Genomic DNA, 26,679 nt, shown 5'->3' with positions numbered 1-26,679 from the left:
TGGAGTTCCGCAGAAGCGGATGCACAGAAGTGGCCTAAGAGCCGCATGTGCGAAAATGTCGCTGAGCAGTGGGATTTCTTTAAAACGGGACTTGGCCCATTTTTTCTCCCATTTTCATTTGGTTTGGGCAATTTTGAAGAGCTTCAAGGGGAGATTTTCAGCAAGCAACTCAAGATAAGTGATTCCCACTTATTATAAGTTAAATACATGGTTTGCATAAGGATTTAAACATGGAAATTAGTATAAATTGTGGGGGGGAAGACCTAGAATTTGATATTTTTGGATTTTGACCACGAATTTGGGCATGGAACTGGGAATAAATCATATATTTGAGTTCATAAGGTCATGGCTAATGATTAACTTCGAAAAATTTCAGAATCCGGACACGTGGGCCCTAGGGTAATTTTATCGACAATTCGATCGGGGTTAGAAATTGTTATAAATTAGATTTTATTGAGTATTTGAGTATATATTAATGGGTTTGCATAATTATTAGCTAGTTTTAGAGCGTGGTGCATCGATTCAAGTTGTTTGAAGGGCTCAGAAGCCGGTTATGAAACTTTGGAGCGAGGTAAGTCTCCTTTCTAACCTTATAAGAGGGAATTAACCCCATAGATAAAATAAATTAATATATGCTTCTAATTATGGGGGCACACGTATGCACGAGGTAGTTATGCCTATGTCCGGGTAGTCTAGGTTTACATCATGCCTTGTTGACATTGATGTCGATTTATGTTATTGTTTGCCTTGAGAAGAAGCAAGATTGAGGTTGAGTAGTAATTGTCTTGAAAGAATGGAAATTTGAAGAATTTAAGATTTAAAAGGTTTCATATGAACTTCGAAATTTCGAAAAGAATTGAGGAATATTATAATAGCTTAAGAAATCTATGTGTAACCGCGTTGCAAGTATAATTTGCGAGCGGGGTAATTTCCTTAAAAAAAGTTTCAAGTTGAATTTTCATTATTTTAAAAAGAATCAAGAAAGAAATATGATTTAAATGTTAAACTTATATTTGGCCGCGTCGCATGTATGATTCCCTAGCGGGAAAATTTATAGATGTATCTATGGTTCGCGCCGTTCAACCATCGGCAGTGCACCGTTTATTTTTATTATTGGATCGGACCGTACGACCTCGGCATGACTTGCACATGATTGTATTAATTGCTTCGGAAATTATAATAATTGATATTACCTCATTGACCTGAGATATAAACTGTTAAAATGATGAAAAATGAATTTGGGAAAAAACTTCTTGTTAACAAAAGAATTGCTTACTTACTTCATAATATCGGGCTTACAGTCGTTCTACGTGATCCATGCTTAATCATATCATTGATATATTAATTATAGCCCATAGTAAGTGTCCGGGTCGACCCCTCGTCACTACTTTTTCGAGGTTAGGCGGGATACTTACTGGGTACGCGTTGATTTACGTACTCATGCTATACTTGCTACACATTTTTGTGCAGGTACACATATGTTTAGTGGCCTTGTGAGCGTAGAGGCGCGATTATGGCGGGGACTTAGGTGAGCTGCATTCTATATCCGCAACTAACATAGTCTCCCTCAGAGTACTTACATTTTTCCTGTCCAATTTGTATTCCAGACAGCTGTTGTATTTTATTCTACATTCCTAGTTAATGCTCATGTACTTATGACACCGGGTTTTGGGAGGATTATGGTTTGTGCTGTATTGGAAGTTTTAAAGATATTATTATTTGTTTTTGTAAACTTCATCTTTCACAATTTAAATTGAAGGAAAATTTGATTTCAAAAGTAACAAAAATGAGAACCCATTTAAGTATTAATTGTTGGCTTGACTGACAGTGGTGTCCGACGTCATCACGACCTTTATAGATTTTGGGTCGTGACATAGTACGTAAGCTATATTATTAGTAATAAAAAAAATTAGTACACCAAATTCCATGCATGAAGTAACATACAAGTAATAATTATCCTTAATCAGCTACCATAATTGCTTCGTGGCAACTCTACTCCCTCTCAGTTCAAAGTCAAACTCAAACTCATTGTTAAACATTGTCACACTATATACGCATGAAGTTGTCTTTAATCGAAACACTTTATATTCAAAGTGAAATCTTTTGAGGTGAATTTCAATTAATAGTGTCCCAAAAATAGTACTCTTTCCGGTTCTTTATAAGTAACTTATTTGCTCTTTTAATTTGGTTCAAAACAAGTGTCATTTTTAATAATTAAGAATAAATTAACTTAAGTTTTTTAATTTTGTCTTTATTTACATATCACAATGTGTCAAGTTAATAATATGCAAATTAAAATTAAAGGTAATTTAGTCAAAAAAAATTCTAAGAGTTAGTATTTACTTAAGGGTGTGCCAAAGACCAAAATGTCACTTATTGTGGACCAGAGCAAGTACTAGATATACAAAAGCGAATCTAAAAAATAAATTTAATGAGTTTAAAAAATTCATTGTATTGTTAAAAATATAAGTTCTATTATAAGATTTATTAAAATTTTAGTAAATTTTTACATATATATTTTTATTTCAAAAATTATGAGCATCCGTCCTTTCAAATATATACCAAATGGAAAACTAAAAAACCCAAAAAAACGAAAAAAGAAAGAAGCCAAACTCGTCTTGCCTACTTTCTTTTACCTAATCGAACGGCTCAGATTTCATCTTATCCCACAAATACGCGTCCTCAGCCCTCCATCTCTTATTTATACTCCTCTCTTTCTCTCTCAACACTTATCTCTGCAGTCCGTACTTCTATCTTCACTCTCAATTCTCAAATAACAACCATTTCAGCTTGCAAAATTACACCACATAGCCAAGAATTTACGAAAATGGCACCATCAACGAGCAACTTAATGTTATCAATGAAAGTTCTGCTAATTTCAATTGGTGCAGTATCTTCAGCTATGGTAATTAAAGCCTCTGTTCCATTAATTTTATATGAATTCCCTACGATTTGGAGCAGCTTTATTTCCAGTTGGCTCAAGCCTCCTTACCTCTACGTTTTACTCAACTGTATAATCATCATCATCGCCGCTACTTCTCGGTCACACCGTAAGGAACATTCTAGCGATCAATCACAGCCGTTGATGTCTGCCACATCAACTCCGCTTTCAGATTTGATAGCAATTTCCCAGTCAAACGTTAACATGAGTGAACCGGAGATGTCTGAGTTATCGCCTGAACCGGTACATGAATCGGAGGTGTTAGAGGTGAAACCTGAGCCGGTAAATATTGAACCGGAGCAGGTGGTTGAAGCTGAAAATGGTGATGAGGTTGTGATTTCGAATTCCGTTGTTACGCCGTTGCCTGAAGTGGAAACGGAGCTGCTTCAACAGCTAGCGACGGAGAAACCGCTGGTTTCTTCCCGGTTCGGTCACCGGAAACCGCTTACGAGAATGAATCCTGAAGGTAACAAATATACATTTCTCATAAACCATACTTTTGACGGGTTTAAGGAAAAAAAAAAAAAAAGCGCTTTTATAACTTATTGTCTTAAAAGTTAAGGATAAAAACTTTATGGGAAAATAATATTTATGTAGTTATAAAAGTTTCTTAGTATTACTATAAAAAAGATAAAATAAAAAGTTTAAAGTTAATTTATTTTTAAATTTAAAAATATATTATTTATTTTAAACAGACTAAAAAGAAAAATATATCATCTAATTTGAGAGAGAGCGTAATATATTTTTAGAAACGATTCAAAAATTTATACTCGTATTTACTACTCTTTCATATCTTTCCATTTTGTGTAATACTCCTTAAAAGATTTCAATTTAGATGAAGTGCGATACGGAATTTAAGAAAAAAAAAAAAATGAAACTTATGTTTCTAAAAATTTAAGGGGTAAAAATTTTTTTGTGCCGTAATATTATATGATTATAAAAATTTCTCATTATAAATAAAATAGGTAAAATAAAAAATTTAAAATTAAATTATTTTTAATTATAAAAGTATATTTTTTTTAAACGAACTAATAATGAGAGTGTCATTTAAATTGAAAGAGAAGAATATTATTTTCTTATTAATATGTACTATGAATCATATATCTTTTTATATTTGTTTAATTCTTTTTATTTTTTGTTATATAATTATTATAGTAGTATGTTTAACTCATATATTTTTAAAATATCATTTTTCTTTTGTTAGTTTAAACACTTTTAAGGTTAATTCTGTAAATAATTGGAATTACAGGGGTTAAATCACTGAGGGTAGCGAGGGTGAAGAGACATGAGACATTAGAGAGTACATGGAAGAAGATAACAGAAGGTCGTCACGTGCCGCTCACGAGGCACCTGAACACATGGCAGCAGAATCACGGAAGTCAATCCCCGGTTCATCAAACTGAAAACAAGAGGAAAACCATACTTGAACCGTCGCCGAGTCAGGACGAGTTGAACCGGCGAGTGGAAGCGTTTATAACGAAGTTCAATGAAGAAATGAGGTTACAGAGAGAACAGTCGTTACAGCAGTACATGGAGATGATTAATCGTGGGGTCTAAAAGTTAATTTTAGCAATTTGTTGGGTTAAAATTTTAATTTTTTCAACAAAAGGAAGATTTAATTTTTTATTTTTTATTTTTTATTTTTGGCAAGAACTTGTGGGGTTTGAATAGAGGTATAGGAAAAAGATACAGTGCAGAGGAGCTAAAGTTGTATATAGAAGTGAAAGATATTCTTTTATTGTTTAGCTTAGAATAAATGAGAAGTCAGATACGTAATACTGTATACTAGTTAAAATAGTAAAGAAAGGTGCAAATATGTAATTATGGATTTATGTATATTCGTGTATGTATGCATCTCATTAATTATTCTGCTACAATTTCGTACAGTAACTTGCTTGTACGTTCGAAATAAGCTGAACTTGAAAAATTGATCAAACATGCTCCAAACGAGAAACATAAATGTGTGGACTCTTACATTTGTAAAAATAGTAAGTGATAGTCAGTTTTCGGACTGGTAATTAAAATATAGTCAGTATTTATAAATTTATTGAAAAATAATCACTATTTTATTGCAATAAGTTCCAGCATAATATACTGGAGATTGATACACCTGTGTATGAACTTCCAACATGCTGGAACTCCAGCACACGGAAAGTTCCAACATAATATACTAGAGATTGGAGCACATGTGTATGAACTTCCAATATATTATGCTCGATCGGTATATTACTGGAACTCCAGCATAATATACTGGAGTTCCAGCATAATATACTGGAACTCTAGTATATTATACTGGAAGTTCACATGCAAAAAATTCGAACTCCAGTATATTATGCTGGAGTATTTTTTCGAATTTTGAACAATATTTTCGTTCACATTTATCTTTACATAAAAAATGGCTAAATTTCGATTACTTTTGAAACTGTGGCTATTTTTCAATTACCACTTGTAAATCTGGCTATTTTTGAATCTCACCCTTTATATTTGGTGAAGTTTGTGCCTTACGTTTACTATCATAAGGGAAGATGGATTATATGTTGTATTATGGTGAAAATAGCACCGGCTAGTCAGTTTTCGGACAAGTAATTAAAAAATAGTCAGCGTTTGCAAAGTCATTGAAAAATAGCCATTATTTTGCTACAACACGGAAAGTTTCAAGATAATATATTGGAGATTAATGTACCTGTGTATGAACTTCCAACATATTATGCTGGAATTCCAGCATACGGAAAGTTCCGGCATAATATACTTAGAGATTGGAGCACCTGTGTTTGAACTTCCAACATATTATGCTGGAATCCAGCACACGGAAAGTTCCAGCATAATATACTGGAGATTGGAGCACCTATGTATGAACTTCCAGCATATTATGCTGGAAGTTCACATGTGCTCCATAATATACTAGAGATTAATGCACCTGTGTATGAACTTCCAGCATATTATGCTGGAATTCCAGCACACGGAAAGTTCCAGCATAATATACTGGAGATTGGAGTACATGTGTGTGAACTTCCAGCATATTATGCTGGAATCCAGCACATGGAAAGTTCCAGCATAATATATTAAAGATTGGAGCACCTGTGTATGAGCTTCCAACATATTATGCTGGAACTCCAGTATATTATGTTGGAAGTTCACATGTAAAAAATTCGAACTCCAGTATATTATGCTTGAATATTTTCTGAATTTTGAATAGTATTTTTATTAAGATTTATCTTTACATGAGAAGTGGCTAAATTTTAATTACTTTTGAAACTGTGGCTATTTTTCAATTACCACTTGTAAATCTGGCTATTTTTGAATTTTACCGTGTATTGTGTGGACTCTTTAAAATGTTATCGTACTCGTATTAGATCCTTGAAAATGCACTCATAAGGGAAGATGGGCTATATAATATCCATACACTATTAGAAAAAAGCCAATTTCTGACCGTCAAATTAGTCAAAAATCGGTCAGAAATCATGTTTATACGACAGATTTTCGACCGAAAAAGGTCGGTCGGAAAACACGTGGTCGCAAAATATTTGCGACCGAACCAGTCGAAAATTTCCGACGGATTCCATCGCAAACTGAAAAATAAAGGACGCATTTGAATTTTAATTAAAAAAATTCAGAAATTCTCAATTTGCGACCAAACCAGTCACAAATCTGGGTAATTTCTGAATAAATTTGCAACTAATTCAGTCGCAAATCTGAAAATTTTTAGCAGAATTCTGTTGTATTTTTAATTATACCACATGCCAAATAAAACAGCCAACCAAACACCTAACAAGCTACCAAACACCTAGTATAAATATCCAAATCCAATATTTACTACAAAACGAACAGTAATATTTATAACAATCCAACAAACTAATCAAACGACATTAATTTTGATCAACCAATTATCAAAATACTAACTCAAATTCATAAATTAAACATGTCTCTAGCTTCAACTCTAAAACATTCAAATAGCTAATCCTAGTCAGACTCAGACTCTATTGCAGCTTGACTGCCTTTCTTGCTTTTCTTTTTTAACAATTTTTGGATCAAAGCCTGAGTTGAGTCCCATTCTTGCGACATGTTCCATTCTTTGAAGCATAACTTCCATGTTTTCTTAGGAAACCGATGCACCAGCTGTCACGACCCAAAATCTACTATAGGTCGTGATGGTGCCTAACGCTACCGTCAGGTAAGCCAACGGTGATTAATCAACTTAGTTACTAATTTTATTATTTTCGAAATCATGAATTCCATTAAATAAGTAGAGTAAAATCTGGTACTCGTAGAAAACCCGTGAATTTATTTTCCAATTTATGTATAAAATATAAATTACAAGGTAAAATGATAATAATTACGTGAACTACAATAATGATCATCGAGTAGGAACCCCCAAAATCCGGTGTCACAAGTGTATGAGTATCTACTAAGGAGTACAATAATAATACAATATCTGTCTGGAATACAAGTTAGACAGGAGAATATAAATAACTCTGATGGAGACTCTATATGCTGCGGATCGTAAGATGGAATCCAACTCACCATAAAGTCCCTGCAACAGCCGTGCCTTTGTGCCAAAAAGACCACCAAACATATATATATATATATATATATATATATATATATATATATATATGCATGCACAATAAGTGTAGCAAGTGTAATATGAGTACGTAAATCAATACGTACCCAATAAGTATCTATCCTAACCCCGGAGAAGTAGTGACGATGGGTCGATATCGACACTTATTAGTGGTCAGATAACTCAAATACAGTAAACAAATATATGGTAGGGTAATAAGCAAATATAGGTACGTGGTACAATCCTCTTCTGAACAATAAATTCAAGCTCTCAATTATCAGTTACCTCCTCAACCAGAATATATATGAAATGGACCTCACCAGAAGGTCGTCACAACTCAAATCAAGAAAACATACGGATACGTTGGTTTCTTAACAAATATTATACACGACACTGCCAAGGCGAACAGCTCGCTCCCATAAGAGTATTTTATAGAAATGTCGAAGCATACGGCCCGATCCCATAATAATGTGTACACTATCGAGGGTCGAAAGGCACAAATCATATATGCATCTATTATACTGCCGAGGCGAATGGCCCGCTCCCATAAGAATGTGGTGCATAATCATGCCGAGGCGATCGGCCAGATCCCATTAGAGTAAGAAGCTTTAACGGGACCTTGACCCCACTCACGAATAAACATGTGAGTTATGAACATTAAGGAAAGCTTTGCGATGAAAACGCAAAACGCGAGAGGAATTCATAAGGGAAGCACAAATTATTTCGCGGATTATCAAGTAGCTCTCACATCTCTACAATAGCGAGTCTATCACCCTATGCAAGTCTAGTATCAAGTTGTAACGCGAAATAAAGGAATTAAACCAGCAAAGATGACTCAAATAGTACAATTATAGCATGGCGTAAACCTAAGTCTACCCGGACATAATCAGGAATTCTAGCATACGAACGGACACTCGTCACCTCATACGTGTGTAGCTCCCACAACATGTAGCACATAAGAATATAACACCTACGAGGTAAATTTTCCCTCACAGGGTTAGACATGAGACTTACCTCGCTCTGAAGTTCCATAACCGGCTCCAATGCCACTCTAACACCTCAAATCGATGCTCGTCGCTCCAAAATTAGTCAAACAATGTGCAAACCAATAAAAATATACACTAACTCGTAATAAATCAATTCTTACCAATTCCCAACTCCGCTCGAAAAGTTAATAAAGTTAATCCTCAGGCCCACGAGCCCGGAACCCGACAAAACTCATAAAATTCGACAACCCATTCAACTACGATTCCAACCATACTAGTTTCACTCAAATCCGACTCCAAATCGACGTTCAAAACTCAAAAATTCACTCTATGAAACTTTAGACAAAAAACCTCAATTTCTCTTTTTAAAACATCAACCAAATACCAAAAACTAGGATAGATTCATGAAATATAATCAAAACCGAGTAGAGAACACTTACCCTAATTCATGTGGCAAAAATCGCTTCAATCCGAGCTCCATAGCTCCAAATATGATAAAATGGCCGAAACCCCTAAAATATAGCTTCTGCCCAGGTATTTACCCTTCGTGATAGCGGAAAATGCTTCGTGATCGCGAAGCACAACTTTTCTCAGCTCAAAATTGCCTTTCGCGATCGCGAAGAACAAGCTGCCCAACTCCTCCAGACAACCTCTAGTATAATAGTCATAACATGTTTTACAAAATTCCAAATGACAAATAGTTTGACTTTCTGAAAACTAGACACCAAGGCTACAACTTTTATATTTGGATCATCTCCATATTCCTAGTAAATTGTAAGATATGAGTTTCCAAAGTCAGCCCTATGTAGCTTAAATTTCTTCTTCGCGAACGCGATTCACAGACCCCTTTCTCTCAGTTTTCTCTTCGCAAACGTGTTCCAATGTCCGAGATCGCGATGTACACTGCTCTAGACAAAAATCAAGAATTAAAAATGGCCTAGAAATGGTTCGCAACTCACTCAAGCCCCTCGGGACCCCGTCCGAACATACCAACAAGTCCCAATACCTTATACAAACTTATCCAAAGGCTCGAAGCACCACAAATAACATAAAAATCATGAATCGATGATAAAAATATTTCTTTCAACTTTCAAACTTCGACAAACACGTTTGAATCATATCAAAACATTCCGGAATGACGTCAAACTTTACACACAAGTCAAAAATCACAATACGAACCTACTCCAAGGCTCGGAACCCCAAACAGACATCGATATCACCAAATTTCACCTCAAACCAAACTTAGGAAATTCTAAAACCTTCAAAATGCCAACTTTCCACAATAAGCACTGAAATGCTCCCAGGCGATCCGATACTCAACCCGAACATACGCCCAAGTCCGAAATCATCATACGAACCTATTGGAGCCTTCAAATCCAGATTATGAGGTCATTTAATTAAAAGTCAAACCTTAGTCAATTCTTCCAACTTAAAGCTTTCGAATTTAGAATTTTCCATCAGAATCAACTCTGAACTTCCCGAAATTCGATTCCGACTACGCGTACAAGTCATAAAACATGAAGTGAAGCTACCCAAGGCCTTAAACTGCCGAGCGACGCGCTAGAGCTCAAAACGACCGGTCGGGTCATTACACCAACGAATAATAATGCTGGACGACTGGAGAATGACTGTACTCCAATCCCATAGACTCGACCTTTAGTTATTTTCACGAGAAATAAAGAAAAGAAAGTAAAAGGAGTAAGAAAATAATCACACAACTTTCAAACTAATACCAAAATAGATTATTACAAAATATCTATACCTTTATTCATGCCACTTGCCGCCTGTGTCCAAACTGCAATAATCTCCTTCGGGCCGGCTGAGTTCCTTCAGGATGAGTTTATTGCCATACATCAAGATCAATATGATACTTGTCTTGAAATAAAATAATACACATTATATAAATAAAATAAACCAAGAGGGAAAAATAATATAGTGTTGGAGTTGGGATCATACAAATGTCTCTGAAGCATGCGGTTCGACCCATCCTTCTCTTGTGTCGTCCTTCTTCTTCTTTTATGGGTCTCCGCAAAGACATCAGCATAAGTCACATCTCCCTCACGTTTCTTTTTCTGAAAATTAATATATGTATATGTTTAATTTGCATACTTATAAAACTAAGAATATTTTATAATGAAATTACCAATCTTAAACGATGGGCTGCAAACCTGATAGATTCACCAGTATGCAAAGCTCCACCCTTAGTAGAAGCTCTATTTAACTTTGCATGTTCACTCTTCTTCTTCCACTCAGGGGTGTTCCACTAGCAAGAAGCGGCGATGGTAGTCAAACACATAAGAATTTTTAGATGGAATAATGTAAAAATGAAACACATAAGAATTAATGATTAAAAGTCATTAATTATCTCTCAAATGGATACATCCATCTGCATTGAACTGGCCCTCCAAACCATTCCTCTTGTACAAGGTGAATTGGAAGATGTTCTGTCACGTCAAAAAAACCAAGAGGAAAATTTTTCACTAACTTGTTTAGAGTTACGCGAATGTTATTCTCCATGTAAGTTAGGTTCTCCACCCTCAAGGTGCTAGAACATAACTCCTTGAAAAATAAGCTTACCTCTGTGATGGGCTTCCATATTCTATCAGGTAATGCATTAAATGCAACATGCATAAAAAAATCCATGAAAATGTAACAGTTTGGCTTTTCATAGACGTCAACTTTCCTTCTTTCAAGTCAACACACCTAGACAGATTTGATGTATACCCATCTGACATACTCAAATTATTAACCCAATCATAAATCTCTCTTCTTTCTTCCAAGGTGAAGGTAAAACTGGCCTTGGATTTCTGAATCTTGTTGTTCAAATATGTCAGGTACACTCACTTCGCCTACAATATTCCTTTAAGTTCATCCTGGCCTTCAATTTATCCTTTGTCTTGTTGTTGACATCCATCACATTATTAAACAAGTTGTCAAAAATGTTCTTCTCAATATGCATGACATCAAGATTATGCCGAAGAAGATTGTGCTTCCAATAAGGTAACTCCCAGAATATGCTCTGTTTAGTCCAGCTGTGTGTAACACCATAACCAGGTATCTTATTAGCCAAAGGATACTATGTTACCTTAGGTAGTTCCCTAACTCTGTTCCAAATCTCTTCTGGAGACAATATGGATGGTGGCTCCTCATAATCAATTTTGTTCTTCATAAATGCACTAGTATTTCTCTGAAACTCATGATCCATTGGCAAGAAGCGGCGACGGCAGTCAAACCATGTGTTCTTACCTCTATGTTTCAAAGTGAATACCTTTGTATCTTCTGTACAAGTCGGGCAAGCTAACTCTCCAGCAGTCGACCACCCGGACATCATTTCATAAGCAGGAAAATTATTTATAGTCCACATCAAAGCAGCACGCAATCTAAAGTTTTGCTTAGTTGATACATCATATGTTTCCACGCCTTGATGCCACAATAACTTCAACTCATCAATCAAAGGCTGCATGTTAATATCAATCAACTTTTTTGGATTTTGTGGACCTGGAACAATACAAGTTAGAAATAAATATGGACTTGTCATACATAACTCAGGTGGAAGATTATACGGTGTAACAAATACCGACCAACATGAATATGATGCAGCAGAGACTGCAATGGTGTGAATCCATTAGCGCATAATCTCAAACTAATATTTCTTGGTTCACTAGCAAAGTCCGGGAATACCCTATCGAAATGCTTACATGTTTCTCCATTTGAAGGATGACATATAAAACTATCTGGCCTTCTATGCTCATAATGACATCTCATATGAGGAGCAGAGCTCATTGATGCATACAACCTCTTTAACCTTGGTATAAGGGGTAAGTAGTGCATCGCCTTCACCGGGATCTTCTTCTTTTTATCATTTGTGGCATCCTTATAACGAGGCTTGTTACTAAAATTTTTAGTTCGCTAGAGATGCATCTTACTTATAAAATAACATGCAACCATTCTCACAGCAATGAATCCTCTCTGATGAAAGACCCAACTTGAAAACTATTTTTTTTGCAGTGTAGAAATCTTTGGGTAGGTCAATGTTAATCGGATTAAGTTCATTTATAAGCCCAATGATAAAATTCATGCCCGATTGAAAAATAAAATTATCCCACTTAATCTGAAGTAATCGAACAACAACAGATAACTTGGAATGCACTGAGCCTTCATACAATGGACAACTAGCTTCCTCTAACTCTTTGAAGAACTTCCTAGCCTCATCATTTGATTCAGATTGATCCTCCGGAAATATTTCAAAGGCATCCCTCATCATATCATTGGATCTAGAATTTTCAATATTATTCTCCACTACATGACTACCCTCCTCACCACCAAAAGAATTATGAAAATCAATATCATTTACGCTATCAAAATTCTCCCCATGAGCAGTCCACACATAATAATTTTTCATAAATCCCTTTTTTAAAAAGATGACATGTAGCAACATCTTCTCCCAATAACTTAACACGCTTGAGGGCACCTAATCGTTCCTTCAATACGAAAATCATAAAGTGTCCTTGCCTTAGAAATAAATCTAGCAACCCCTTCTTTAAATTCATCCCTTAACCCCACATGATTAGGATGACTCCTATTATACATCCATCTACGATGCGCAAATGCCATCTACACAAACAAAAAAACTTGAAATTTATAAGATATTTACAATTTTTAGTTTATTTAAAGTAATTAATAGGTTACACCAATTCTAAGGTTCATTTTTTAAATTTACTTATTATTTTTCAACACACTTTAATTAATATATTATATTCTTTTAAACATTAGCACCCGAAATCTTACATTTATCCCTATTTTATGTTATATAAGTCTTTCAAAATATAAATTCATTAAATAACTTCTTATATGTTCATAAAGTCCACACATGCCTTTAATTAATATAGTATATTTGTCAAATAAAAAAATTAGTGAAAATAAAAATGGATTAAACAAGATGATTGAAATTTGACCAATTTCGGACCTGGTCTTGCTTATTAATAATATAGTCATACTTTGATTTCTCTCCAAAATATCTCTCAAATTATTTAAACTATATAAGGCATGAAGTGATACACTTTTTTCTTCTTCTATTATTTTTTCCGACAAAGGTTAAGATTCCTTCTCCCAAAAATTAACCTATCAATACTAACTAATCAAACAAACTAATTAATAAGTCATATTCTTATCAAAGTTACTAATCCAATCACTTATTATATTTTTAAGTGTAATACTTGGATGATTTCAATAATATAAGTTATATATGTGCCAAACACTTTAAAAAATATATCACTTGACTGTCTAAGCTTATTAATTTGATGAATAAGTACAAATCTTAGGAGTTCATTTTTTGATAACCACTAAATTTCGTATAAACTACACAAGTCTCATGTAGAGCTTTCAACTATTTTAAAGCATGCTATATAATAAATGTAAATCTTAGATTCACTAATTAATGCACATTATTAATAAGATACATCATCATCAAATAAACTTTCATATTACTCTCAAATTTATAACTAATGCACAATATTGTTAATAAGGTTAAGATTAAATTTTAGGGATGCATGAAGAATCAAATTAGAGTAAATCTAAATAGAAAAAATAGACATCTAAGCCACAATGTTGAATTCAATTTTAGGGATGCACATATTAAAGAACCCAATTAGGAGAGCGAATTAGGTACTAAAAAAAGAAGAAAAAATTATTAACCTAGATCAATGTTGTCGTCGTCGCCACCGGGATATCCCGCTGTCACCGCCCGAAAGTTGCTGACTGTAAGAAGAAACCTTGGAATGAGAGGGCTGGAGAGAGATAAAAAAAAATGGAGAAGGAAAGAGAAAGAGAGGGATGGAAGAAGAGTGATGTAAAGGTACACTTACCGGTTGAAATCACCAAAATTGCCAGAATCGTCGGAGAGAAGGGAGAGAAGGTTTTGGGGAATGAAAAATGTGAACAAAATTGGGTTTGAGGGGAAATAATAAAAGAATTTTTGACTGATTCGATCGGGAAGATAAATCTAGATCTGTGGGCCACGTTTGCGACCGAATCGATCACTATTTTTAATTTAAAAAATAAGTTTCTTTTTCTCGTTTGCGACTGATTCAGTCGATACCCAATCAACAAAGAAATTTGACTTTTAGTCCGACCAATTCAGTCAGAAAGTTGTTTCGCGGAATTTTGCACAAAAAAGTTCCAACCGAAGTGGTCAGTAACTTAAAATTAAAATTAAAAAAAAACTTTTTCCAAATTTCTGATGAAATTCGACGTAATCTTCTGACGACTATTTTTAATCGGAAATTTCGGTCGGAATCCAGTTGTTTTCTAGTAGTGATATGTTATGTTGTGGAGATCACAATTAAGTCCAAGTGTCATGCATCTTGCAAGTTCAAGTGATCGTCCTAGCACGAATAAATTCTAAGTGGCTGCACTGAACATGAGTAGATCCTAAATGGCAATGCTAAGCACGAGTAGGTTCCAAGTAAACATGCATAGCGCGACTAGGTTCCAAGTTCTGTGCAGAGCACGGGTACGTTCCAAGTAGCCGTATAGAACACATGTATGTTACGAGTGGCTGTGTAGAACACAGATAGGTTTCAAGTACATTGTAAAGCGCAAGTAGGTTCCAAATGCCGTGTAAATCACGAGTAAGTTCTAAGTAGCTATGTAGAGCACAGGTATATTCCAAATGACCGTGTAGAGCATGAGTAGGTTCCAAATGGCCATGCAGATCACGGTTAGTTTTCAAGTGGTCATGGAATGCACGGCTATGTTCCAAATGTCTTGTGGAGCACGGGTGAGTTCCAAGTGGCAGTACATAACACAGCTAGGTTCCAAGTGTCATGTAGAGCACGGGTAGATTCCAAATGTCGTGTAGAGCACGACTAGGTTCCAAGTGATCGTATAGAGCAAGAGTAGGTTCCAAGTGCCTTGAAGAGCATGGGGAGGTCCCAAGTACCGTGTAGAGAAAAAGTAGGTTCAAGGTACCGTGTAGAGCATAGGGAGGTTCCAAGTGGCAATATCAAACACGGATAGGTTCCAATACGTGATCTTGCAGAGCATGAGTAGGTTTTAAATAGCCGTGCTGAGCACATATAGGTTCCTAGTACCGTGTAGAGAATGGGTAGATTCGAGGTGGTCGTGCTAGGTGCAGGTAGGATTCAAGTGATCGTGATGAGTACGGGTAGGTTTCAAATGGCCATACAGAGCATGAGTAGGTTTTGAGTGGCCGTGCAGAGCACAAGTAGGTTTTCCAAATGCATTGTAGACCACAGGTAGGTTCCAATTGTGGACGTGTAGAGTACGAGTAGGTTCCAACTATTGTGCATAATATGGGTAGATTTCAAGTGGTTGTACATAGCACAAATAAATTCCAAGCGACCGTATAGAGCATAAGAAGGTCCTAAGTGCCGATTAAAGCACGGGTAGATTCAATTGGTGGTGCAGTGCACTTGTTGGTTTCAAGTGGTAGCGTATAGCACGTATAGGTTCTAAGTGACCATACAGAGCATGAGTAGTCTCCAAGTGGTCATGTAGAGCAGGAATAGGTTTCAAGTGGTCGTACAGAGCATGGGGTAAGTTTCAAGTGCTTTGTAGAGCACGGATAGTTTCAAAATGGTCGTGCTGAGTACGGGTAAGTTCCAAGTAGCCATGTTGAGCACAGGTAGGTTTTAAGTGACCGTATAGAGCATGTGTAAATTTTAAGTGGCAGCGCGGAGTACAGATAAGTTCTAAGTGACCGTGCAGAGCATGGGTAAGTTCCAAGTGATCGTGCAGAGTATGGATAGGTTCCAAGTATCGTGCAGAGCACGGGTAAGTTCTAGTGTAGAACACAATAGGGTTTAAGTGATCGTGTAGAGCACATGTATATTCAAGTGGTAGGGCAGAGCATTGGTAGGTTCCAAGTGCCTTATAAAAGAACAAATACACCGACGAAAATTAAATAGCTCTTCATTTATTAACGAGCACAAATATAAAACTTTTAAATTTTAAAAACCTAGCTAAATCTTATATTTAAAGGTTTGTTTGAGCGCGCATTAAGGTTGAGTATCGAGCTATAATAATAATAATAATAATAATAATAATAATAATAATAATAATAATAATAATAATAATAATAATAATTATAATAATAATAAATCAGTTTTGCTCGTATATTTTTATCAAGTTGATATATTTGTCTATTAATAATTTCAAAGGGAAAAGCTGATCAATATCCGCAGATTTTAGGAACTCAGAGCACTATCTTATCTACCTTCACTCCCCAACTCAGTTTTCGTTAATTACTTTTTTAAAGAATTTAAGTGATATATATCGATTGTGTAGAAAATACTTATGCTATTAGCAGAGTTTAATTGGTTATATGAAGAAAATCATTTTATTTTTCAAATTTCCAATCTCATATTTGTTAGGAATTACTACCTATTGTTGCAAGTTATTATTAACTTAATCTAGTAATAATTAAATATTATCCGTATATAGAACTTAAAATCTTCTTTTTAATATTTAGACTTCATACTCCTAAGGAAATCAACCAATCTAATTGTTTACCCTTAAAATCGGATAACTATTGAATTTGTAAATGGTTTTAAGGATACGTGATTTCACTTGATACATAACGACAAATTAGATTGCAATTGGAATAAGTAATGGAAAAGTAAATGCTAACCACACAAGTTGAACAATCATAGCCCTGGAAGCTTAGTCACCCTCGAGCCAAAAATATTTTGATTGATATGAGAACAGAACAACAAGAGAATAATAAGAACTTAAAGAGAATAATAATATATTATTTTGGGATGTGTGTTATAATGTGTTGAATGAATTATCAGACCCTCTTTTTATAGTAAAGGAGTCCTACTCTAGGTACATTTCCATAAAAGGTAAAAATCTCTTGATTCGCTGATTGCCGGTTCCTTTCTGATACGTGCCGAGATTCCTGCCGCAATATCCGACCGGTCGCGGATATTTCGGTAAACTGTTAGTTAATTCAATAATGTTTCTTCGAGCTCGTTCGAGGCTAAGGTCGACACCGGACTCACTATTCCTCAAAGGCAGGCGTTCTGACCTCGAGTTCTAGCTCGGTGGGATTCGAGGTTGATCTTCAGTCCTTGGTTGCCACGTTCCAAGCCTAATCAACCAAATCGTTGGCGAGCTCGATTTCGATCATATTACACTAATACTACTAATTGTTTAAATAAAATGAATTATTTCCCAAGCAATATGACTCAGAGACAAGTATGGATAAGGAGAAGCCGAAACATGTAAGTAACTAATTTTATTTCCACACGTTTTTATGAGTTCAAAAATTGTCGGTGAATTTGGACCAGTCTTCGAACTTCAACCTTCTAATAGTATCTCGATTTTCAAGTCAAAATTTCTAGCACACCAAAACATGTGTTTCTTATCCTCCTAACAATTGTTAAAATTATTTGTCATTTTAAAAATTTAAGAGTAAATTAATTATTTTATTTCTATTCTACCCTTAATATTAATTGTTCTTGAAAACTACAAATACCTTAATTATGACTAAGTATTAAATGAAGATAGATTATATCTTAAAATAAATAAGGGCATAATTAAAAACATTTCCTATTTAATAAAGAAAAACACGACAGATAATTTGAGAGGGATGAAATATTATTTTTGTACCACAATCGTTGGCTTTACACCTTTAAATGTTTTGAAAATTGTGAAAATTTTCCTAAAATTCAGTCACAAAATGAACAATGTACCAAGCTTCCTCCCAAACTTTTATAACGATATTCTTGTCACAATACCAAAGGCTAACCATGTAAACAATGCCAATATTTCAGCTTGTGTGTGTTGGTTTTGTTCTCCAAAAAATTTAGCATATGCATAATAAAAGAATTCACAACCTTAATACTTTATCCTTTCTTATATTTACCCTTTTTTGGTCATCGTATATACATGATTGTTTATCCAATGAACCAAATAAATTTCTCCTTCAGAAAAACAAAATGCAAAAATTTAAGGAATTGTAGGAGAAAATACAGTAGCCAACCCTTGATCTACTTTTATATGGAGCTTGTTATATGTCATCAATGTCTTCTGATCTGATTTATAAGTTCCTTTACCTCTGGCAAGGACCTCGCCGTCTACATCTATAATCCCTTCTTTGGATGGATCATCTAATCGTGAACCCGGCTCCAGAACAAAAGCTTTAACCTGTTGTGGTTTTACAACAATCAGATGCCTTATTTTACATTCAAATCAATGCATATGCAAATTTAAGGTTTAGGAACTTCCAACAAAGATGAACAAATTAATATTGATATTCTCTATGTCGAGCGGACGCTCCAAAATGCTGCACACCCGTGTCAGATCCTTCAAAAATGCACTATTTTGGAGGATCTGACATGCATGGCGACATTTTTGGAGACACAGGATATTCTTTATAAGTAATAAGAAATGTAGTAGTTAAAAAGAGTATGCTTAAAGAGATGAGAGTTTGCATGATGGAGCTAACTTATAAGGAAGAAAAAAAAGGCAGCGCGGTGCACAAAACATCCCGCGGTCAGGCAAGGTTCAGGGAAGGGCGTGATGGAGCTAACTTAAAGGTTAAAAAAACTCTACCTTGAAATACAAGACATATGGTGATCTGACATGGCCGCCTTTGTTTAACTCGGTCATCAACGATAGCAATGTTAGTTTTGGGCAGTCCTTTATCACAACCAAGTCCAAGTAACCATCTGAAAACTGCAAATGAGCCCAAGAGAAGGAATTAAGATTGCCATTCGACCGAGTATAGTTCTAAAAGCTGCACAGTTGGAAATAGTACATTCAAAATAGGTATAATCAAGTTACGTGCAAAGAAACAAAGACGAACCTTGGCATCAGGTGCTGCAAGAGCATCTTCACCTCCCCAAGGTACATTATGAAGCCAGATTGATACAAAAGGCCCCTCGATCTTACGGTTGAAATCCTTCATGTGAAAAGTGGGACCACAATATCCCTTGTGCTGAACGAAATTCGATTTTACATCATCAATAGTTTCAACTTCCATGTCAGTTGGTTCTCCAAAAGTTTCATAACCTGGTGCAGCCACAAATTTTATACAACCATCGTACCTCCTAAGGCGGAATATTCGCTGTATTGCCTGGACCAATAGTATCAGACCAGAAATTAAGGAGCATAATGATGATGGTTTAAAGGCAATAACTCAACTAGCTTCTATTGTTTAGAACCACTAATCATGCTGGGAACTGAAGATGCATAATAGTTTTTGGAGGGAAGAACCGTGGATCGCTAGGGTGTCCAGGAGAATTGTTTATGTACATTATAAACAAGACAGAGCTGATCTTTTCGGAATTTGAGATATTCTATTGGTGAGACCACGCCTTCCAAAGAAAAAGAAGGGGGAGAGAGAGAGAGAGAGGGAACAACGAATATCTCGCAAGCAAGACTGTGACGAAATCCAATTTTGACATATCTAAACATAAAAATTAATCACATAACTCAAAGAAAACAGATCGGAAAACGTACATAATAATTTATTCGAGCACTACCCATCCATCTATACTTTTCAGACTCGATATCAATATCAGCTATAAGACCTGGAAATCAAGAAATCTCCAGTCAACATCAATATCAACTATAAGTTAAGACCTGAAAAACAAGACGAGTCAGACAAAGTTTAAATGTCTATACTAATTCGTTAACTACTTAAATAGTGGACCATGTGAAAACACAAATTATTGTCAGTGAAACTACAGGAATAAATGAAAGATTTAATACCCCAGGCGAGCATCAGCACACTGAAAAACCTGTTCTGCCCCTGTGAAACAGTAGCTACATCTAGTAATTGCTTGTGCCCTGCAAGAAACCAAGCAAACAAAGAAAGCTTCTTACCCTTATTGAGTAAGAGTAATTAGAACTTCATCATGCAGAAAGCACAATCTTTTTTTTCAAAAGCCTAGTATTCTCCACCTCTAATAATAGCAAGTGTTGCATTAGATGCATTACAAGATTGACCAACGGCATCTAGAAGAGACTTCGCCATGCCGTTTCCAGTGCCTGTATCAACATACATTACACACAATTATAACAATAGTGAAAGGGTTTCTACATACCAAGCTTTTCCTTAAAGTTTCTAACTAACGACCATGCACATCACACTGTAAAACTTCAACCAACAGACAATCCTATAGTCTTTAGATAAAGAGATGGTTGTGTTCACAAGTTAGAAGCCAAATATCTTCATACCATTAAAACTAGTTTACCAAGATTAGACATACTGTGTTGCAGAACTTAAGACAAGTTACCTTGGTGGGTTCCTTTTGTTGAGAAATATATACCTTGCTTAAACAACAGTTTTGTTTTAAATATTGGTGGCCGCACATTCAGGGCATCTAATTTTATGTATACAGATTATTGTCTATATTAATTATGATTGCAGATTTTAATTCTACTATTTATACTTTTGAAGACCATCACTAAGCACATTAGAAAACTCTATATATCAAATTGCAGTATCTTTTCAAATGTGGTTTCCAAAGCATTAAAAGCTTATGACAAATAAAGAAACTAGGCCTGATGCCAAAGCGAAAAATGTCAAATTCCAGTGATAAAGGTTATACAAACGCAGGGGGACCACCAGTTACCCATAGAGCCTACAACGTCTAGGCAATTATACTACTTATTCTGCTGATGAAAATCCCATTCCATTTCCCTAATTAAGGAGGACGGTAGCTATGCGATATTAGGGGACAAATCTGATAATCCAGCTAATGCTACCAAACAATAGCAGTCATGGTGTGATTGAGATAAGACCTATGTTTCTCACCAGTCGCCACATAAGCTAAAACAATGAAATAAAAGGTTAAAGCTTAAAGGAGATCCATTCTTAGCCTCTTTATATAATTGTTTAGTTGGCACTACCATTTCTTGCTGGAACAAGTTGCATAGAATCTCAGTTATCCTAAAATTTCCTTGAGGTGGAATGACTATTTAGTTGACACTAGCGTTTTTTTGCTGGAACAATTTGCCTAGTATCTGACTTATCCTTAAATGTCCTTAAGGTGCATCCTATTTTTTTGTAACCATGATGTCTGGCCAGCTTTGCGCGCACCTCGACTAATTCCACGAGGTACATGTCACCTCCCACCAGCACAGGTACCGGGTAACTCTGTCCAGTAAGACATGGATAGATGAGAAGAAATCACCTAGTGTGTTTGCCTAACCTGAAACCCCATGATTCTCAACCCATTTCATTGACAACTAGGTCACACCCTTGGGTAAGGTGCACCCTATTTTCATGTATGTTTCTTTCATCGGTTTGTTTGTCAGGGCCCCCTTCCTTCCCCGAGGGTTCTCTTACTCAGAGTCAGTAAATTGGTCTCTCACATGGTGACAGACAGGATTTACGCACCTTTATGGTCATATTTAATTTATCACAATTTACAAGTGCATCCTTATACATATACACTTAGCAGAAAGGAGACAAAATATAAAAGTTGAAGATATGTGACGTGTTACTGAATGTCTATCCTACATCTAAAGGTAATAACAATGAGCGTCAGCACCTCATACCATTTATTACTAGTCTGAAAATTATACTTGAGAAATAATCTAGTAATTTAGCAATTATCAGTATAAACATGTAAACAAAATGCTTATACGACACATACCAAATTACATACATATTAAGCTTCACCTACAAAGCTGATCGAAATATACAAAAACAAGCTTAGTGCTTATCAAAAGGAAAAGAATAATAAAGAGGAGACAAACCTGCAGGTATTACTCCAAGAGGCATCTTTATTGCAGAGTCCCAATCCTCCCTTTCAAGCAGTCCATTAACTACCTACTAAAAATTGAAAAAGAAAAACAAGAAAGTGACCATGAGGATCACAGGTATGTTTATGATACATTAACTCAGAAGATAAAAGCCAAAAAACTACGAAAACAGCGTCACAGAGCAGACGCCTCCTGCAATGCAGGATTGAGTGAGTTCAGATGTTTGAGCTTTGTAACTGTTTCAATCATTTGAACTCACGCCATAAAATGTCGATTTGGAGCAAACTTGAGGTTGTTCCAAGTCTCATCTCTCAGATATTTCAGTGAAAAGAAGCTTGAGCAATTCATGCTCCTTCATGATTCACCGTTAACTAGTTATATTTCCATTTTGTGCATCCCCAATGTTACTATGCATATAAAACACAAAAACCACATAGCCATATACATGTGCCCTAAAATTGATCTTTTGATTGTTTTTCGCTGTGAAAGTTATTTACTTAGATTCACCAATTCTTTTGTTAAGTTCCCTAGTAAATAGCTTCAGGATACTTGATACAGGAAGCAAAACTGAAAATCCTCTTAGCCTTTTCCTCTTTCATTTTGAACCTGTAAAAACCTTGCACATCCATTTGCTTAAATGTCCAGTAATATCCTTCTCTTAATTGATAACTTAAGAGGTTTTGAGCCTTTTTTTTTAAAAAAAAAACTTTTGAGCCCCGAATTTGAAATCTCAGTTAATCAATCAATGCCTTAAGAACTGTCGTGACTGGAAAGGATAAGTGTTACATGTATCCATGATACTTTCATCTTTGACATCTTTCACTGGGAATAGTATTTTAAATAAAGAATCTATTGAGCTTTATAGCTAGAGAGGATAACTAGCCAATCCTCAAACAATTAAAGGCATTTCTTCGTCAAGTATATGATAAAAGAAGCTCTTGAGAATAATTTTCCAAGTATGATTATGCAAACACACACAACAATAGGCCTAACCAACCATTAAAAAAAATAATAAATAAAAATAGGAAGAACAAACCTACCTCAACCAAAATTCCATCCCCGCTAACACAAACAACTCCATCATATCTCAAAATATCCAATGATTTCGCAACTTCCTTTGCATGTAGCTGATATTTAGTTGCTAAGAATCAAAGTTTAAGAGTTAAAATCGAGACTTCTGAAATCCATATAACAAACAATAACCAGAAGCGGATAGCAAGAAGTTTCAACCCTGCTAACCTTGCACTGTGTAGTCAATATTTGCATCATCAAGTAGTGGCTTTACACTGTCAATGAAAATCTTTGATGCAGATTTCTTTCCTCCATAAGGATTCACAAATACAAAAAGTCTCTTCGGCCGACCTAAGGGAACCATGATAAGGAGAATAACATCAACAGTTATGCTTTTACTATTGTTGAAAGTTACAGAATTGATCAGAGGTGAATGTAGCCTATCGGCTACTGGTTCATCTGAACTCATAACTTTTGATATTGTGTGTGTGTGTGTGTGTGTGTGTATATATATATATATATATATATACACATATTAAAATCTCAACAAATATTACATTTGAACCCATAATTTTTAACAGTACAATGTTGAAAATCTTAAAATTTGAGTCCATTAAATTTAAATCCTGAATCCGCCTCTGAAATTTATCACTTTAAACTAGAACCACAGTGAAGCATGCCTGAAATGCTTCATTCTTCTGAGAGAAAGTAACTTAGCTACAAAGATCACCCTATGTCTAAGATCATTGGATCATTGTTACTCATCGTTTTATAATGTATCGTATTATATTGTATTGTATTGTATCGTTTCGTTTTAAGGATACAACGTTTGAATAGATTGTATCGTTTGCTGTTGTTAAATAACATTTTTTTTGTTTGGTTTGACTGTATCGTACTGTACTGTAACTGATAAGTTCATTAACATACCCTCAGTTGTTTTAAATATTAAAAAAATATCAAACAGTACTTGCTAAATAGCTAACTGATGAGAAAGATAGGCTTCGACAAAAGTTTTTCTATTTTGTAAACTATGAACAAGATGAAGAGCGAAAGGCAGCCTGATACTTCATGTTTAACATCATGTACTTAACACGGGTTACTTATTAAGAGTACTAAAACGATAAATCTGCCAATATATGCACAAGATGGAGCCATAATATAAAGATAGTTTTTCTTTCCTTAAAATGGTATCCAACGGACAAGAATATTTACGTGCCAATTGCAAAGGCTTGCTATAAGCCAGTTTGACATATGGCTGAGCACAAAAATTTTAATAAATAAAACGTGATCAACATAAATTTTAATTATAGCATAAACAGTTCGGAGAAAGGAACAACAAAAACAAATTTGTATATGAAAGTAGAAATATAATGTGAGCCCTAAATAGAGAAAAATAACTTGAGAACTAACATGTGATAGATATTTGCAAGTCACTGACGGTATTTTAGTCGCTTCCAAGGTTAAGAACGAACCACAACTTGGAGTGAGAACGACGGATATATATTTGGGCGGAGTAGGTATAAAATAGGATAAAGGGCAAAATAGAATTGTGGAGTAATAAGTAACGACACAATTGGAAAGAAAATATGAAACAATCCCACCACACCGATTTGGTTGTTTAGAAAAATGAGATTTTTCATTATTCCAGGACAATGGATTTAACAATACAATCAATTTTAAATAAACAATCAAAACAAACGATATTTTGGGATAACAATACAATACGACACAATGGTAACAACCATCCAAACAAGCTGTAAAGAACTACAAACAAAACTAGAATCGCTCGTAGCTAATAGAATATTAGCACGGATTTTTCTGTTTAGGTACATAATTTGTGCGTGGCTAATTCCTGTTTTTTAGTAATATTCTTTTTCTCGTGCCATATTAACTTGCAGAGCTACTCAACACTAAAACACAAGATGATCATCATAAATATTCTATTAACCTTCAAAAAAGACTTACCAAGTGAATCAATGAACTCCTGAAGTTTTTGACTCCAAAGCCGAAGAGAATCCTGAGTTAACGGCTCAAACGTAAAACTCCTCCTCCTCACCGTAACTCCCGTGTTTCCGCCGCAGGAAATTCCACCTCCGTTCTCCTTAACAGCTCTTATTCTAATCTTAGAACCTTTAATTAAAAACCCGAGAACCTCCTTCTTAATCAACAAGCAATTTTCCCGCCATCGGAGTTTCCCTTCCGCCGTTAAAGTTACCGGAGTCACAACTCCGTTAATCCGAACCCGGTCCGATAGAACCGGAGAAGAACCGGCCTCATTGTGACCCATATTTTGCCGTGGATTAGTCTCCGTCTCTGTTGGTGAAGCATTATATATGATGGATAGGGCCGGGTTTAGTGTGAAACAAGAGACCGGTTTAGACGAAGCTTCTCTCGGATTGCACGTTTTTTGTACGCTTTGTACGGTGACTGCTATAGTATGTTTTTTCTGACGAAGCTCCGCTAGTGGGACCTCTCTTTTTATCAATCTTAAAATAATAATCGAAAAAATAAAAAAAGATATTTTTCACTTAACCACAAACCTAATCACAAGTCACAACACCTCATAATTTCTTATCAATATATATTATTTTATATGCAGGTCATTCCTAACATTTTTGCTGAGCCTGCTCTTGTTGACTTGAATAAATATTTATTCCTTTGTTTAATTTTACTAATATTAGTTTGTGCCATGTACATTAATATCAAAGTAAGCTAATTATAGCAAATTGTGTATTTTATTTGTTTGAGCGCATTAAATCTTATTATTTTTTCAATTAAATTACAATTGGCATTTGCTTCTCTAAACAATGTACTCAAAAATAAAAAGTTATAAAATTAAAGAAAATGAATTATGGGGTCAGTGTTTAAGATTTTAATGACATAAATATATGATATCATACATTTTATGATACAAATAACTTGAACAATATGATTTAAAACAAATAACAATACATAATAATTAAATGAAAAAGATATGTTATAGTGTCTTAAATTATCTATTCTTTAAGTCTGTTGTTAGGTTTCTTGACATGTTAATAATGTTAAAGCTTAAAATATTGTAAATTCCATAAAATTTTCAACCCAAATAAGCAATGTACACATAATTTTTATTTAATTCTTAAGTTTATGACACTTTAACTCGTCCAATTCAGACAAAACGATAGGGCTAATATAATAATATATAGTATGCAATAACGTATCAAATTATCTACTCTTAAATATATAAGTACTAGTAAATTTGATCGCTCTTCGCGCGATTATAAAGACATCAATAGTTTAGAAATAATATTACTACATTTTCAGTCATAATAGAAACATTAATATTTATCATATGTATATAAAAATAATTTATATATAGTTGAAATCACAAACACAATTTTCTCTTAGAATATAAGCTTAGACTAACCTCATTTTATCAAATTTTCTTTAAATAAGGGAAA

At 34.9% G+C, this 26,679-nt stretch overlaps 2 protein-coding genes and 1 long non-coding RNA gene across 7 annotated transcripts in view; 1 reads left to right on the top strand and 2 right to left on the bottom strand.

The window, feature by feature from the left end:
• LOC107799090 (uncharacterized) overlaps positions 1-14,585 on the bottom strand; it is a 32,358-nt gene extending 17,773 nt beyond the window's left edge. For 2 of the 4 annotated variants that reach the window (XR_012698825.1, XR_012698824.1), the window contains exons 1-5: positions 14,353-14,585; positions 14,183-14,245; positions 10,657-11,986; positions 10,445-10,560; positions 10,251-10,315 (exon numbers count right to left, since the gene is read on the bottom strand). This is a non-coding gene — a long non-coding RNA (uncharacterized LOC107799090). Of the gene's footprint in view, positions 1-9,550; positions 10,143-10,250; positions 10,316-10,444; positions 10,561-10,656; positions 11,987-14,182; positions 14,246-14,352 lie in introns of those variants that run through there. The other 2 variants (XR_001651065.2, XR_001651064.2) reach the window with 2 other exon arrangements.
• LOC107799093 (uncharacterized) lies at positions 2,718-4,850 on the top strand. Its single transcript, XM_016622164.2, has 2 exons — positions 2,718-3,407; positions 4,191-4,850. Exons 1-2 carry the CDS (start codon positions 2,828-2,830, stop codon positions 4,496-4,498), a joined length of 888 nt encoding a protein of 295 aa, XP_016477650.1. The 5' UTR covers positions 2,718-2,827; the 3' UTR covers positions 4,499-4,850.
• A 3,755-nt stretch (positions 14,586-18,340) lies between the features above and the next one.
• LOC107799091 (sphingosine kinase 1) lies at positions 18,341-25,647 on the bottom strand. 2 transcript variants are annotated; one of them, XM_016622161.2, is made up of 10 exons: positions 25,205-25,647; positions 23,468-23,590; positions 23,269-23,369; positions 22,223-22,295; positions 20,420-20,506; positions 20,228-20,305; positions 19,976-20,046; positions 19,320-19,589; positions 19,067-19,189; positions 18,341-18,658 (listed from the first exon to the last, which is right to left on the bottom strand). In XM_016622161.2, exons 1-10 carry the CDS (start codon positions 25,524-25,526, stop codon positions 18,461-18,463), a joined length of 1,446 nt encoding a protein of 481 aa, XP_016477647.1. In that variant the 5' UTR covers positions 25,527-25,647; the 3' UTR covers positions 18,341-18,460. The 2 variants fall into 2 exon arrangements, with proteins under 2 accessions (XP_016477647.1, XP_016477648.1); XM_016622162.2 differs by lacking the exon at positions 20,420-20,506.
• Positions 25,648-26,679: the final 1,032 nt, after the last annotated feature.

The sequence above is a fragment of the Nicotiana tabacum genome, chromosome 14 (genome assembly GCF_000715075.1).
Source record: "Nicotiana tabacum cultivar K326 chromosome 14, ASM71507v2, whole genome shotgun sequence".
Lineage (NCBI taxonomy): Eukaryota > Viridiplantae > Streptophyta > Magnoliopsida > Solanales > Solanaceae > Nicotiana > Nicotiana tabacum.
The sequence above is the reverse complement of the archived record's forward strand: the minus strand, read 5'-3'. Positions and strand labels throughout refer to the sequence as shown.

Excerpts from the sequence above, each read along its gene's own strand:
- LOC107799091 (XM_016622161.2), bottom strand. The coding sequence starts at position 25,526 with ATGGGTCACAATGAGGCCGGTTCTTCTCCGGTTCTATCGGACCGGGTT. Across the intron at positions 20,047-20,227 it reads TGTGCTGATGCTCGCCTGGG|GTCTTATAGCTGATATTGAT; the intron begins GTATTAAATCTT and ends CTTGATTTCCAG. Across the intron at positions 19,190-19,319 it reads TTGCAGCACCTGATGCCAAG|TTTTCAGATGGTTACTTGGA; the intron begins GTTCGTCTTTGT and ends GCTCATTTGCAG.
- LOC107799093 (XM_016622164.2), top strand. The coding sequence starts at position 2,828 with ATGGCACCATCAACGAGCAACTTAATGTTATCAATGAAAGTTCTGCTA. Across the intron at positions 3,408-4,190 it reads TACGAGAATGAATCCTGAAG|GGGTTAAATCACTGAGGGTA; the intron begins GTAACAAATATA and ends TTGGAATTACAG.